The 15,559-nt window shown below is 52.0% G+C and overlaps 3 protein-coding genes across 5 annotated transcripts in view; 2 read left to right on the forward strand and 1 right to left on the reverse strand.

The window, feature by feature from the left end:
* The first annotated feature begins 11 nt into the window (after positions 1–11).
* Positions 12–8,554, forward strand: LOC122382149 (Bardet-Biedl syndrome 7 protein homolog). 3 transcript variants are annotated; one of them, XM_043367109.1, is made up of 16 exons: positions 12–26; positions 226–334; positions 679–802; positions 1,092–1,206; positions 1,337–1,466; positions 1,600–1,796; positions 2,173–2,365; positions 2,562–2,646; positions 2,846–2,954; positions 3,742–3,859; positions 4,116–4,268; positions 4,580–4,785; positions 5,088–5,252; positions 5,432–5,541; positions 5,764–5,997; positions 7,212–8,554. In XM_043367109.1, the coding sequence occupies exons 2-16, from the start codon at positions 233–235 to the stop codon at positions 7,391–7,393; spliced, it is 2,223 nt and encodes a 740-aa protein (XP_043223044.1). In that variant the 5' UTR covers positions 12–26; positions 226–232; the 3' UTR covers positions 7,394–8,554. The 3 variants fall into 3 exon arrangements, with proteins under 3 accessions (XP_043223044.1, XP_043223053.1, XP_043223062.1); XM_043367118.1 differs by having other exon boundaries at positions 12–334; XM_043367127.1 differs by having other exon boundaries at positions 16–334; positions 4,583–4,785.
* Positions 8,555–10,453: 1,899 nt separating this feature from the next.
* On the forward strand, positions 10,454–11,594 carry LOC122382160 (UPF0691 protein C9orf116 homolog). Its single transcript, XM_043367140.1, has 2 exons — positions 10,454–10,884; positions 11,115–11,594. The coding sequence occupies exons 1-2, from the start codon at positions 10,803–10,805 to the stop codon at positions 11,342–11,344; spliced, it is 312 nt and encodes a 103-aa protein (XP_043223075.1). The 5' UTR covers positions 10,454–10,802; the 3' UTR covers positions 11,345–11,594.
* A 110-nt stretch (positions 11,595–11,704) lies between these two features.
* The window catches only part of LOC122381466 (glutamate receptor-interacting protein 2-like), a 43,826-nt gene continuing 39,971 nt past the window's right edge, over positions 11,705–15,559 (reverse strand). The window contains exons 19-21 of the mRNA XM_043365673.1: positions 14,834–15,282; positions 13,033–13,158; positions 11,705–12,693 (exon numbers count right to left, since the gene is read on the reverse strand). Coding sequence (XP_043221608.1) covers positions 12,595–12,693; positions 13,033–13,158; positions 14,834–15,282 — 674 coding nt within the window. The 3' untranslated portion in view covers positions 11,705–12,594. The remainder of the gene's footprint in view (positions 12,694–13,032; positions 13,159–14,833; positions 15,283–15,559) is intronic.

Consider the following 15,559-nt stretch of genomic DNA (forward strand, 5'->3'; position numbering starts at 1 on the left):
TTTCCGTCACACATTATCATCTTGGAGTGAGTTTGAGTTAAAAAAATAAAGATAATAACATGTTTTCGAATATTTAATTTTGTTCGCAGCCTGCTCAAAGCTATGGTGCAGCCAAGATTCTTACAGATAGGGTGCAGCAAGGATCATTTACTGCGATAGCTATTTGAGCATCGATGGTTGTGTTGTGTTATCTTCTTTATAACACAAATATATTGATATTATCAGCATCAGCATGGACATCAGCCTGAACCGCATCGACTACACACAAATTGCGACAACCCTACCAAGGACTACCAAGCTCCTGCCCCCAACTCAAGGAAACAAGCTTCAAAAAGTAAGCTATGTCACAGACTATTTAACATTAGTATTTATGAGCCTGAGGTGTGTGCGCCTAGTCAGAATGTGTGCCAATGATGTCTGACACTCGGCTCAGTCATTCAGAGAAGTGCATTGGTGTGCCAATGATGTCTGACACTTGGCTCAGTCGTTCAGAAAAGTGCATTGGGTGAGCGAGTGACAGGTGTCAGATTTAAACTGTGCTTACAATCTGTTTTGTAATGACCATAAGGTTTGTAGTTCATGTTATATGCATGTTATTTGCTGAAGTGATAAGTGGCTGATGATGATTCTTCATTTTGATAAGTGTTGAATATGCTAGCAATTATATTCTCTTTCCAGGTTGCAGTTGGAGACAAAGATGGAGTTGTTCAGCTATTTTCATTCAAGAAGAATGATTTGCAAGTTATATTTAAGACACTCCCTGGAAAAGCCATCACAAACATGGAGCTGGGAGGAGCTCTTGGTAAGGGTGTAATTGAAGTATAGCTTATTGCCTGCAGGTACTTATGCAATAAGTGCAAGCTGTTTCAGATGTATTGAGATTCTATAATTGCTGTAATTATCACTTATTATTTCAGCTGTTCAATCGTTTTGTCTGAGCATTTGAACTTAAAATGGATAGATCAGAAAATGAAGGTTTTGTTGAAGTTACACATCAATCATTAATCTTTTCCCATGAATTTTGGATAGATGTCAGTTTAGTTTTCCATGCAACTATTTCACTGCATGATGACATATTTCATGACACACAGGTACAGTGAAGGACAAAATATTTGTCTCAGCTGGCAATGCTGTCATGGGCTACACCAGGAAGGGAAAGCAGTTTCTTGGCCTGGAGACAAACCTCACTGATGACATCCACTCAATGTAAGTTGCTATTGACATTAAGTCAAGCTGTTGAGTGTGACAATCCTTATGCATAAAATGAGGGATTGTTGTCATGTAAGATATTGTGCAGATGTAAATGATAACTGTCATATGATTTGCCTGACTTCAGCCACGTCAGTGGGAGCAACCTGCTGGTGTGTAGCAGCTTCATCTACAACCACTTCTACGACTGTGAGGACACCAACTACTACCTGAGTGGAGAGGAGATCACGGACGTCATATCCCTGCCTGCGGAGAGGGTGAGACAGCTGAATTTAGATAAATTTTATCTTATCTGGCTCCTCCGAAACACTGAAAACCCTCCACACCGCAGCTGTTATCGTGCCAACGTTCACCCACCCCGCCCCTTTGCCTCCCGGCCTCCGTCCGCAGATCAACTCGTTCGTGCCGGTGCTGGCCTGCCGGGACCGGTCCCTGCGTGTGATGAAGTACAGCGGCGTGCGCTACCAGGTGGACGTGGCCGGGCCGCCGTCCACGCTGCACCTGTTCTACGGCGACGGCGGCTCGACGGCCGAGTACCTGCTCTACGGCACCACGGACGCCGCCATCGGCTGCGTGGCGCTCGGAAGGTGGGCGGGGCGGAAAGGAAAGTGAGCGGTGCGCTGGAGCAGTGGACGGGGCTCCGATCACCGTCGGCATTCTTAGAAATCTAGGCTATGACGTTCTTTGATGATAATAGAACGTTATCGGTTATCACATCTATCGTTTACCGGTACCGGTACACTTTGATGATATTACGGTATTTCGAGCGGACAGCTACCCTCTTCGCTCTGCTATGTTTGTTGCTGGCCACCGTGAAACCAGCGGCAATTTTCCCGCTTTTTACTGGCAGACGCTTCTGTATAAAACTGTGCGAGGTATTCGTCTCTGACTAGTACTCTCATTGGCGAGCACAGCCTAGCGCCTCTCCAACTGACCGATCCTTCTCCCGTTCTCCGCCCCCAGGAACGAGCCGACCGACAAGTGGACGGTGGAACCATCGCGTGACTCGAGCCGCGCCGGTGTCGTCTGCATGGACCACTTTGACATGACGGGTGACGGGGTGCGCGACCTGATCGTCGGCCGCGACGACGGCTCGGTGCAGATCTTCAGCTACGACGACGGCGAGGAGGCGGCGCCCACGCTGCGCTATACGTATGTGAGTGTCTGGGTCTGGGTCGTCTCTGAAGTGTGTTGTGTAGGGGTCGGTATGGAATGGAGTGAATCGGAAGTCTTTTGGAGACGGCACCCGTATAAGGTTATGAGTACGGGGTTGAACTGGCAGAGAGCCGGTCGGTGGTACGTGCAAAGCGTCAACTTTAACCTCAGACTGACGCTGTCCGCTCGTTTCCCAGGCGGGTTCAGAGACGGTGACGTCGGTCCAGGGAGGTCATGTCAGCAACTCAGAGTACGAGGAGGTGCTCGTCACTTCCTACTCAGGTCAGATAACCACCCAACTGCTGATTAGACTGTGCGGCTGTCGTCGTATTGAATGTTTACCGGTGTGCTGTTTGTGGCTACTTCCGTTTCACTATATTCATCGACTATCATTTTCACTGTGCGACGATGTGTATGAATCGGCTGTTAATATTGTATCGGTCGTTCGTGCTATAATGTGACTATATTCCCGTGCTCTCAGGCTGGCTGTTCGGCCTCTCCTCTGAGAAGCGCGACCGGCACGCCTACGAGGTGGAGCCCGGCGTCATCTCGCTGTCAGCGGAGGCCAAACAACGCATCTACAACCTCAGGTACCGAGCGGTCCGGGCGGAACGCAGCTGAGTGGGATCTGGATTCTGGCGACCGCTCTTTTATTTCGACAGCGCTTGATCATGATTGCCAATTAAGTACCTACACTGTAAACGCTGAATTATGAATATTTCAAGTTATTAAATATCATTTTACATTTTCTCCCAAGCACATCGATGGATGTTTCCGCCTTAAAGGATTGCGTTTTTCAGTAAATATGCTATAGCACACCGTCTTCCCGCCCGAAACAATCCCAGTGCACCACCTACTGCTTGCATATTTTCTGTTCACGCTGTGATTCTTACATGCACCATTTTGTCTCTGCAGTTACTGCACAGTCTCTCTTGCGCTGTTTTTGCTTCACTGCTGCACTTCTGGCTAGATCTGCACCCAACACGTATCATATCCGTACCCCCGGGACGGTCGAGTCCGACCTCCATTCGTTGTGAAATGCCGAACGAGGTGAGCTGACACGCTGGGACGTATCCGGCACTTGTTTCGTGTTTGATCGCAATGCTAGGCTCGAACGTGACTGTGAAGCAAACTACCATCATCGTCTTGACAATCGCACTTACAAAGTAATCGTTTGCAAGAAGACTCGATGAATCTCTTTTGTGTATGCTCTTCGGGCTTTCGGATGTTTTTTTTTAATGAAATGGTGGACAATGACCAAATAGCTAATATATCCACGCATCGATGATCGTCCATCGTTGCCCTCGCTGACGTCACAGTTGTACCATAGTGTAATAAATAACGTTGTACTCGGCGTCCCCACTCCTTCCGTGTCAGGGCGGAGGTGGAGAGTCTGCAGGAGCGAGTGAGCAGGGAGCGGGAGCGCTACCACCAGACCACCCAGAGCAGCCTGGGAGGCATCTCAGCCGTCCCCTACATATCCGTCAACGACCGGGTGAGGCGACCGGCGGGGGTCAGCTGATTGATAAATAAAGGATAAATGATCGAAGACACCGCATGGAGCAGTCGCATGTCGAACATGGGACGAACTCTAGTTACGAACGAGTAGGACGAACGAACAGTTAGTTGTGGCGTGTTTGAATGTTTTCGCTTTCCGTCTAGGAATGCTAGCCTCCACCCTTGACTCATCTTTTAGTTCATGAGATGTGTCTTTTAAATGCGTGAAGTTTTACCTTTGCCCGTGTGTTCAGATGACGCTGAGCAAAGAGGACGCCTCCTACCTGCTGACCATCGAGGTGCAGACGCCCATCGACAACGTCCTCCTGCAGAGCGACGTGCCGGTGGATCTGCTGGATGTGGAGAAAAACTCGGCCGTCGTCAGCTACAGCACCTGCGACCAGTCGGTACGCACCCGCTGGGGGTGGGATCAGCCGACACAGGCACGGTGGCGGCTGACTGCCGCCTGCCGGTCTACCCATCCTAAGCTGGTGGCACATTATGTATCCGTGATTCATCGAATTATAGCAAATTCCACTGATACGATCTGGTGAAAGATTAATGAGGTCGTGAAATTGAGTACATCAGTTTTGGCGTGACGTTTTTGTCGTGAAACCAGTTACTGTGCAATTTATATCGATTTATGAACTACGTTAAATCGCAGAATCAGCACCCTGCGCACAATTTTCGACAGACGCCTCTCCTCCCGCTCCCTCAGCAGACGGGTAACTTCCTGCTGGCCACCTACCGGTGCCAGGCCAACACCACCCGTCTGGAGGTGAAGATACGCACCATTGAGGGTCAGTACGGCCGGCTGCAGGCGTACGTGACGCCGCGGCTGCAGCCAAAGTGCTGCCAGGTCCGCCAGTACCAGGTCAAGCCACTCAGTCTGCACATGCGCGCGCACCGCTTCGACCCCAATAGGTGCGTGCGACACATACGGGGTGGGGGTAGGACTGCGGGGGCGGGATTCAAGCCAGGATATCAGTGACGAACGGCGGTAAAAAATATAACATGTCAAACATTTCATTTATTTCATTGAAAAATTCCACTAATGGCTATGCAAGACAAAGAGTGTCACTGAAAGTCAGTTGGTTGAAGATAGCCATGTCGAGGGACGCATTGAGGAATCTGCTGTCAGCCGTGGTTGTTTGTTTTTATTTTCCCAGTGTAGCAGCCCCTCGACTAACTGAGCCATCCCCCTTTCCGCCCCGTCTCCGCCGCAGGCCGTACAACAGTCTGACGCTGACGGGTAAGTTCAGCTACGCCGAGGTGCACGCCTGGCTGGCCTTCTGTCTGCCCGAGGTGCCCGAGCGGCCCCCCTCCGCCGACTCGGCGACGCTCAGCTTCGTATCCACATTTCTGGACACGATGCTGCATGTCAACTATAGGTGAGGCCTGCGGGGGTAAACTGGATGATGGACACGGAGGGTTTGCGGACAGAGCATGAGAATTCGCAGACTGTACTATAAAACTGGTTGATTAGTAGAAAGCCATGATTATTAGCTGTAGTTGGCAAAGTGCTTGTCTGTAAGTCTTGACTGATGCGTTTGTTTCCGTCATTCGGCAGACAAGGTCAGGTGGAGTTCAAGTCGGACAACATCTCCACCATCTCAATCATCAAGGACGTGCTGACCAAGGAGGCCACCAAAAAGAAAATCCACCTCAGCATCAACTGCGGTATGTAGAGTTCTCGCTGTTCACGGCATACATCTCCGTTGACCGAATTCTCTTTTGAGGTGTCATGAATGTCTTTTTGTGAGTGGATCTACATAGGGCATATGTTCATCGCTATTAAGATAAAAACCATGTCCAGTGTATATAATATTATTGTCTACCATTGTCACTGATGTCCCGCCTCTCTCACCACCATCACCTTTCCCCGCCCGTGTGCGCCGCCAGACGTGAACGAGGGCAGCGTGGTGCACACGCTGCAGCTGCTGCACCCCAAGCTGGACGCGCAGCTGCAGCTGGCCAAGAAGGTGGCGCTCATCGGGCCGCTCACAGAGCTGGTGGCGCACGAGCACGACTCGGGCGCGGCGTTCTTGACGCCCGAGTACCGCGCTATCCTGCAGCAGGCGGCTCAGCTGCAGGAGCAGAGCAGCCGCCAGCCGGCGCACCTCGAGAGGCTCTATGGTACGGGTCGGAAGGACAGAAGGAGATCCTCTCCACGGAGCGATCAGACTGCGAACGAGGGAGGCTCCTCGGTGCGAAGCAACCGACCCATAGGATGTTTGACGTAGGGTGAAGTCTTATAAGAGTACGCACTTAGTGGATTTCTTGTTCTCATTTGTTTGATATTTGAAAGAAAGAAATTGCAAATAGGGAATATTAAAGTTCATTGAATTAGCCATCAGCCCATGGGGCAACGATCCTTCAGCGTAAATGGAAGTGGTCTAAAACTGACATTTTCTGAACCGCTGCAGTTGCGTACTCTTACCATATGGGGTGTGTAAGAGTACGCACGCCAGGCGGGTGGAGTACGCAAGCATATGAACACACACCTATGCAGCTTGTACTGTCCAAATGCTTAACTTCAAACTCAGAAGGCATTTAAGTTAATTCTAGTATCCAAAAAGAAAAACATAAAATAAATATTTCAAGCCTATAAATCAGGAAATAATTATGTCGTGCGTTTCTTAAAAAAATGTACAATCAAAAGGGAAAATAACTCGTATTTGGAAGAATTTCGGGTACGCATCCGCATCACAGTGCTCCATTGATGATATACCTACAAAACAAACGTCATTGAGCGATAGATTAATAATTTTGTATTTCTGTATATTCGATTTAATGTATAATTCTGCGTACTCTTACCCTCCTGAACAGTGCGTCCTCTTACCGTACATGCAATTCGCGCACAAAACAACCCCGAAACGTTGTGCAAAACTTCGCAAACAGAATATTGCACTGCACAGTATTTCCCCAGATAACCTCACAAGTTTCCCACAACAATCACGGAAATGTACCTTATCTCAACTGCCAAGTATCAAAATTATTGTACCATATCATAATAATATCATAACGCTCGAAAATGATATTTATCGCCTTAAACTCAACAGCGTCGCCGCTCAACGCCCACGTTCCGTTGGTGACAAGCACGCACTGGCGGCTTCATGTCACTTCATGAACTCGACAAACCCGCGTTGCTAAGCAACCGAAACAGCTGATGCGTACTCTTATCGCCCGCGTACTCTTACCCGCCCTTACCCTAAAATATGTATGCTGCCTATTTTACTCTAAACCGTTAGTTGCTTGTCAATTGAAATAATAACTTACGTTTAGGTCCAGGAAATAAACCTCGTTCCTCCCAAAAGTTTACGTGTGAGTAACGTTCCATGCGTTTTCAGGCATGATAACGGATCTGTACATCGACAAGCACAAGTTCCAGGGTGTGAACGTCAAGTCCAAGGTTCCGCAACTGCTGGACATTCTCTACAACTACGACCTGGGCAAGCTGCTGGCGTTCTTCACCCAGGGCTCGCGTCAGACGCACACACCCACCTCGGCTCCGTCCACCCCAGCCGAGTGAGAGAGAGGGACCGGCGGCTGCGGCACTGAGCGGGTGGTATCGGTCAGTTGTGGCCGGTCAGTCTCATCACAGGAGGTAGGCAGTCATGATGGTCCTCTTCTGAGGAGGAATGATGACTGTATCCGTGATGTGAGTGGTGAGAGACGGTGATATTGTCGGTGGTACGAGTACGCGTGGCAGCGAAGCGTGGGTACTGGTGAGAGATGATCTAGTCAGTGGGGTGTGTAGGTGAAGGTATACTTTCACAGGGCGCCTATCAATGGTATACTGGAGTCGTGTTCAATGGTCTAGTCGTGATGCCGAAGCACAGTGTCGAATCATTCAATACGGTTACAGTTTTCAGCATTATATTGCAAAGGTCTACACCGTGCAATTTTATTAACTCACACAATCATTGTTTGATCTCTGACGGATCTCATTTTATTTATTATGCAGCTCCTTATTACGTAACTGAACTCTTATAATTGAATAACTTCAATTCGTCTTGTTTTGCATACGCCAATGTAATAATTGTGTTGATCGTCAAATCAAATTCAGATGCGTCATTAGTAGCTGTCCAGATAGTTGAAGCGTGGGTGGGCCGACTATCCCTATGCCCAAGTATTTGTTAAGTTCTTTGTCTTTGGACGTGCTTAGAAAGGGATGGTCGACATAAACGGTCGATTCTGTTCACGTCATTGGGTCCTGTTACGGACCTCTTTCCGGTTCTACGCTAAAAAAACGAAGGATGCTGTTTGTAAACGGCACGTGACCGTGGTCTGACTCGTAACCACCTCGTAACTCCTCCCTGTATCGCTTTATTTCAAGGTCATTCCAAGGTCCCGGCCATTCTTGTGTTTCCGTGCGCATTTCGCGGCATATGTTACATTTGCTGCGTCGTTTGTAGTGGATTTTGATTTAATTCCGCCACTACACTACTTAATGGCACACCGATTTAATTGTCTGTCCGTGACTGTACATCGAGTATCACTCCGTCCAGTACTCCGTCCACACGACGCGCCGACACTGTGTGTTGCACTGTGACCAGAGACGGAACTGCCCCAACGGGCTAGTGTGTTGTCTGCGCGACACTGCACATATCAACTGTGCTATACCACGGTTCGGTGTGATCTTGTGCACAACTAGCGCAAATACACAAAGATACCTCCACTAGTTGGTCCAGTGAAGTGTTTTGCTAAATCCAGCTACCAACTAATGTGGTCTTGAGCCTATAACCCAGCTCCAGTGTAAGACCAACGCAGAAAGAAACGACAAGTTAAACTGACGAGCGATGCATCTGTCGTGGCGCAGAAAGTATTACGTTCGTCCGCAGCAGCGCGTTCGCGAGGTGCACGCTTATCACCACATCCTGCTGACGTTCATCACGGGCGCGCTCATTGGCTGGATCCTGGCGTTCGTGACTCTGGTCTTCATTCCTCTGATGATGCGGGACCGCCAGGCGCGGCGCCTGCCCGTGCGGGACGACCCGTACACAGCTCTGCTGGCGAACACCAGCTCGGACCCGTGGGGCGACGGCCCGGACCGCGCCGCCGGACCCAAGCGTGTGTTCTGTCTGGTTCTGGTCACCGACTCCAAGCGCCGTCTGGAGCAGGTGCGGGCCGTGAAAGACACCTGGGGCTCCGAGTGTGACGGTCTCGAGTTCGCCACCGACCGCCGGCTGCCGTCCAACTTCCCCTCGTTCGCCCCAGCGCTGGTGCCCGGCGGTAAACTAGTGAACGTGACGCGCGCTCAGTACAGGGTCATCCAGCTGGCGTTCAAACGGGAGCGCTTCTCCAAGGACAAGTTCGATTTCTACTTTGTGACTCCCGACACAGTGTTTGTGGCCATGTGCCACCTGCGTCTGCTGGTGGCGCGCGCGGCGGCCGACCGGCCGCTGGCCTGGGGACTGCTGACGCAGAGTTTCGTGCCGGGCTCGGGGCGGGTGGCGCACCTGTCCGGCCGCGCCGGGATCCTGCTGTCGGAGGGAGCGCGGCGCGCGCTGGTCGCCGCCGACTGCGGCTCGCCGCGGCTGCCCGCTGACACCCAGCTGTCGCTGTGTCTGCGCCGGCTGGGCGCGCCACTCAGACACGTCAGCGGCTTCCACGCGGCGCCGGTGGAGCACTGCGCCTACGCTCCGCCGCCGCCGCCGCCGCCGCCGCGTGGTCTGATGCATAGGATGAGCCGCTGGGCCGGCGGCCAGTCCGCGACCCGCCACTGGCGGCCCTGTGCCCCGAGAGCAGTGACCTTTGGAGAGATGCACTTCGCTGTCATCCGGAAGGTCTACTTCTTCATGAACCTGGGACTGTATGGTATTACTGGTGGAATGCATGATGGGTTGGCTGGCTGACTCGGTTGCAAGACTACTAAGTACGGCTGATGTGGTTGCACGACACCTGACAGACCAGCGTTACATGTCTGTGGACTGTGATAGTGCCGGGCTGCTCTGACGGCCGTCTGATGGGTGACCGGGCGACTGGGGGCGGTGTGGTCTATCGGTCATCCGGAGATCCGTAGACGCCAAGCGTGTCAATTAGCAATGTATTATGTTCTTATTCCGCATTCGTGTTCCTGTCAAAACCTGGCGCTGCCGACATACGGTGAGTACCTATTGACGGAAATGGGAGCTTGGTGATAGCCCGAGCTTAGTTTCGTTGCGTTGTCAAACTAGATACGTGTCATGGGCTAATCAATCGTGTCTGTGTTCTTTTGTTTGTTATTGTCTCTGATATTTGTCGAGGTTGTAAGAAATAAGAGCCCCGTGTGAGCGGTGGCCGTTTTGAGTGCGAGCCATGCGGCACAGCATACCTGCAGGCGTTACTACTAGCGACATCTATGAACAGGAACGGAAGGACTCGCGACCGGTGCAGTTTGGCCGGCCCGTGATCACAGCGGTCACACCAGCCAACCGGCCGAAAATCAAACCTCACTAGCCTGAAATTGACCAACAGCTTAACTTTTATCAACTGGAACGGGCAGTTCGCTAAGTAGTGCCTCGGCAGAGAACACGTCTTGATAAACGGAAAATGTCTTACTGAGGCGTATAAAGGACATTGCCTGAGGCATTCGGCAGCGGAGGGTATCGATCAAACGGGGTCGTGTCGGGTGTTGTGTTCAGGCCATCATGGAAGCAGAGGTTGCCGCAGCCCCAGGCCGTTGCCATGGCGACCATCAATAAGCGCTAGTTGTCACAGGTTGCCAGTCCCGAGTGAGTCAACTTCGTCGGCAAGTCCTGCTAGCGCCAGTGGTTAGTCTGCGTATTTTCTGCTAATTCAACTTATTTCAGAGTGGTGCTCTTGCATACGTTTGAGCCGACTGTAGCATTACGAAGTTCAGCGAACCTCAGGTTGTATAGGAAAGTGACCAGGCTGGGCCGTCGAGGCTTTACGGAAACTGAAAGCAAACGATAAGAACAACGCCACAAGCTGCCGAAATGTGTTCCATTCCTAAGAAGGATAAGGTATCTGATGTATATTCGGCATGTGAAAACCTCCCTCAACGTTTCAACAAACCAGGTAAGAAGTTTGGCCTTACGCCTTATGCAATTACTAAATCGATGGCATAAAGAATTAAAGCAAGCTTTGAAATTTCGTAATGAAAAGAAAGCCTGTACAATGTGCAAGAAGTGGGCTATTAGGAAAAGGGTACAAGGACAATAGTCAAGGTATATAATCCTCTCAGTTAAGGCCTTGCGGCATCGCCAGCCTATCTAGCGATGGAAGGTGACGTTGCGTTGATTTTCCAGATTGTGTTGGCGGCTACGGTCAGCGCAAGCAGCATCCACTGTACAAGACATCTCAGAACGACTACGGTCGACTGCCGCCCAACATTCACACCATGCCCACCTGTTTCTACGGCTCCAACACAAAATTCACCGAGGGCCTGCTCCGGTTCGGCATGTACCGCTACCACGGGCTGAACACCGAACTGGACAAGAGCGCCGTGATGGAGTTCCAGCCTCCGAACTTTGACTGAGCCGTAACAGTTCACCTCTGTAAATTGTCCAGTTTTGTCCGTCTCAAGTGACATTTTAATACGACCTCGTCCGTCAAACAGTGCGCGATTCGTAGGGTTGATGGAAAGCTATAAACTAACAGACTGCTTCTCGCCTATCGCTTGCGGTTTCGCTTTTATTTCAGCAAAGTTCAGCGTCAGCGAAAGATAACTGTCTTTTGTTAGCTGGAGTGAACAACCAATCGTCCGAAATATAACGCAAGTACGGCTACCCCACCAAACTGAAGCGACCTGAAGCGACGGGTGCGACGACGACGTGCCGTCCCCTAGGTCGGCACCGAATACAGAGGCAGACTGTAGGAAACCCGCAAAACCGCTGACAACGCTCAACACGTGTAATGCTTGCTCCAGGCAGTTACAACAAGTTAACATCATCAAACACTGTGATGAAATGACTTATGAGTAACCAATTTGCTTAAACACAAACGCTCTTGCTCTCGCTGATCAAGATTAATAACGATTCGCCCTTAAAATGCTTACTCAAACTTGAAATGCATTCGGAGTAGCTGAGTAGCCCACCTTATATCGTATTTTGCGACATACTGGCAACTCGAGTCACTGACATAAATTTAAAACGGTAAGTCACCGGGTGCGCCTAGGTTAACAATACAAAATACAGCCACGCTAACACCTTCCCTCTCGGAATTCAAAGCCAGTTCAAGGCAGTACTCGTCACTCTAAAAACGCTCCAACAACTCTCCGAATGCGTCGGTAAAATCGCTGTGCCCAAATGCCGTGTTCCAGCAGCCGTTCTTGCCCTCAAACCTATGAGCTACGGCCGGCGCGGCCATAGGTGCGGCTCTCCGGACATTGTGAGTAGTTACAAATATTAACCGGCGTCTCTCCGTCGCTCGTCATAGCTGCCGTTACATCCACACGGGACTCGTGGAGTCCGTACACAGGAACCAGTCACACTCACTGGCGGGCCACGCCGCGTGTAGCACGCGACTCAGTGTACCAAAATATGGTCCATCGGACTTCACCTCCCGGCCAGAGTCCCCGGTACTGAACCGGACACTGCAGTACCAGGCGCCACGCCCCACCTTTAGCTGCGACCGTCCTACCCAGCGGCCATTCTATCCACAAAATACCCGGCTGTGACGGACCGTTTAGGCACCGTCCACCCCCCGGCGACTGTCAGCTCCCCAGGCCGACCAGTCCTACCCCGTCCGCCAGCGGTAGTACAGCGCAGACCAGTCCTTCTGCAGCCGCTACAGCACGTGGTTGGTGAGGTTGGCCGGCACGGCTGACTCTGTCGAGTCCACCACCTTGTCCTCATCCTCCTCCCACGGATGGCGGCCCGGCTCGTCCTGAACAAACAGAGACAGCGCGGTGGTTACCTCGAGACAGGGAACTGACAACAGAGCAGCAAAGAGACGCTAAAGGCGAGAAGGTGAAATAGCGGAGGTGGAGGTGAAATAGTGAACCCGAAAATCTTAACCCAGACCCGGGGCAAAAAAAAGACAACACGAAAAATATCAAAGTTCCCGAAGCAAACTGAAAACACACGGCAAAAAACATCGAATACGTATTATTTAGAAGTAACGAGTATCTGCCACCCCATCCACATCGCGGCGAAACACAGTCCTGTTTCCCGTTCATCGGTCGTATCCTGTCCCCGTTATGCCCCGCGTCCCATCCGTCCTCACCTCGAGCTGCGGCTGCTCCTCGGTGAGCGGGTTCCGCGCCACCACCAGGTCCAGCCGGTCGCCCACCGAGGCGATCAGAGGCACGATATGACAGCAGTCGTGCTCAGTGGTCGGCGTCTGGTTCACCTGGCGGCCAAACATCGGGTCAGCGCTTGAGTCAGTAGACGGAATTGCACGAAAAAAAGATGTGTCGAATGTGACATGGCTTGGCCCTTTGTGTCAAATCTGCATAAGTGTGGCGAGAGCCACACCTCAGCCCGGTCAGACGCGCTCGTGATGGAACGACTCTGGTCACTCAGTGACTTAGTAGGTAACTATCGCGCCGAAGAAAACCGTAAATGAAAGGCACAAGGCTGATTGATGGACACACACTTTGGCGCAAGCATTACACATAACGTATCATGACGTATCTCTCACGAATCATGGCTTTGAAAGCGACTATCGATTCTAAAACACGATGAAATAGACATGACAAAACCGGGTGCGATCATTGTGATAGTCGACAAGTGAGCGTGAGGACGAAGTAGAAGATGCACGCACGGACACAGACGGGCAGGACAAACCGTAGGAATGTGAAATGACAGACCATAAGTGCAACAAATCAGACAAGCACCCAGGACGAATTGTGCGGACGGACACCGAATGCAGAATGTCCACGCCTGTGGTGCAGTTGGTGCTCGCTCGTCACCAACCTCGCTGGCGCCTCGCTGCCTCAGGCCCCTGATGCCAGCCAGGAACATCTGCAGCGGATTTCGGCCGGTACCGCCGTGCCCACCCGCCCTAAAGTCGCACACCTAACAGCGACGGCCGGCCGCCCAGTCGGAATTAATCATGACGCGCAGTCATTAATAATGCGGTGTGGTTGTAAAGCATAGCAGAGACAATGATTAACAACGGTTATAAGGTAACGTAAAGCACCAGTATAGCGCCTTTTGGGGCGACTAACGGAGCGAGCGAGGGGGTGAGTCTTGCAAGTGCGAAATTTCGAGGGGGTACCTCCAACTGACTTGTGCACGGCACCCTACTGACTGGTCTCTAGCGATGTGCCAAATTTGGGCACAATCGGCCCAGCCGTTCTCGAGATCTGGAAGCGGCACCCTGCACGTGCGCACGTGCAAAATGGGTCCCAACTGACTCGTGCACGGCACCCTAGTAACCGGTCCCTAACTGTGTACCAAATTTGAGCGCAATCGGTCGAGCCGTTCTCGAGATCTGGAAACGACCCCTGCACGTGCGCACGTGCAGCGGCACCCCAACTCTGGCACATGGATATGCAGTGCCTAGTGGGTGCCTACCTACATGCCAACTCTCAGCGCAATCGGCCAAGTAGTTACCGAGATATTGCAACAATTACAAAAGTGACACCTCTTCGTTTTGCACGTGGCACGTGCATAAGGGGTCACCCACATGCATCGGGAATAGTCCAATACTTGGTAGAAGGAATGAAGCTACCCTACAAAAATTACCGCATGTAAATCGGTCAAGTGGTTGCTGAGATATAAGCCTCGCAAAAGCGTCCGCACGGCCGGCCGGCCGGCCGGCCGGCCGCTCATACTCAGAAATTTCCGTTATTCTACGTAAGACTCCGCTCGCTTCGCTCGCTCCGTAATGAATAAGTGACTTCTTGTGCCTGATTTAGTATCCAAGGGCGTGCAAACTAGGGCCAGCAAGCATTCACGCCGCTGCACACACTGCAAAACCAATGGCTGAAGACGCAGCACACTACTACAAAAATCAAAGGTTTATGAGTGGGCAAACGAACTAGGCCGCAGTATCACCCACGATGCAGCAGTCAGCTCACCTGCAGGATTCTGTCGTAGGGCCGCAGGATGCCGCTCTTATCCGCCGGGCCGCCCGGCTTCACCCGCGCCACGAACACGCCCTTTACATAGAGCGCGTTCGACAGGCTGAACCCAAAGTCCTCATAGACGGGGTCTTTGAACAGGGTGACCCGGTGCACCTGGACGGGCACCAGGTGCCGGCTGTCGCGACTGAGCGCCGTATAGGAGCCGGGCAGCCGGAACTCGGGAGCGCTGGCGGCGCCGCGCGCCTCCTCCCGCGGCCGGCAGAGGGAGCCAGCCGCCAGCCGGCGCTCGGCCAGCTCCGACTCCGACTGCGGGTGGAGGCCGGCCGACACCTCGGTGGTCCAGTTGGGCAGCCGCGGCGGCTTCACAGAGACGGCGCGGCTGCCGCAGAGGCTGCCGGCGCCGCTGCCGGAGCCGCTGCCGCCCGCAGGCCGACGGCCCGCGCCTGCAACCGGTGACACTGTGAGACACAGCTGCCAGACTAGATAGACTACGGAGTAGCTTCAGGCATGTTGGAACTAAACAGTCTGGTGTCATGCCTACTTAATCCGTTATAACAAAGAGCAATTCAATGATAAACCGATCGCTACAAAAGGCGATAAGTAACAAACACTTCAACAATCCAGGCACCGGCTCGTAATCGGCAAGATCTACATTTAGGACCAAACAGCAACCACCCCAGCGTCACCTCATTATGTACTCCACCACGGCTCAGCCCATTT

Source organism: Amphibalanus amphitrite, unplaced genomic scaffold (assembly GCF_019059575.1).
Source record: "Amphibalanus amphitrite isolate SeventyFive unplaced genomic scaffold, NRLGWU_Aamphi_draft 000011F_arrow, whole genome shotgun sequence".
Taxonomy (NCBI): Eukaryota; Metazoa; Arthropoda; class Thecostraca; order Balanomorpha; family Balanidae; genus Amphibalanus; species Amphibalanus amphitrite.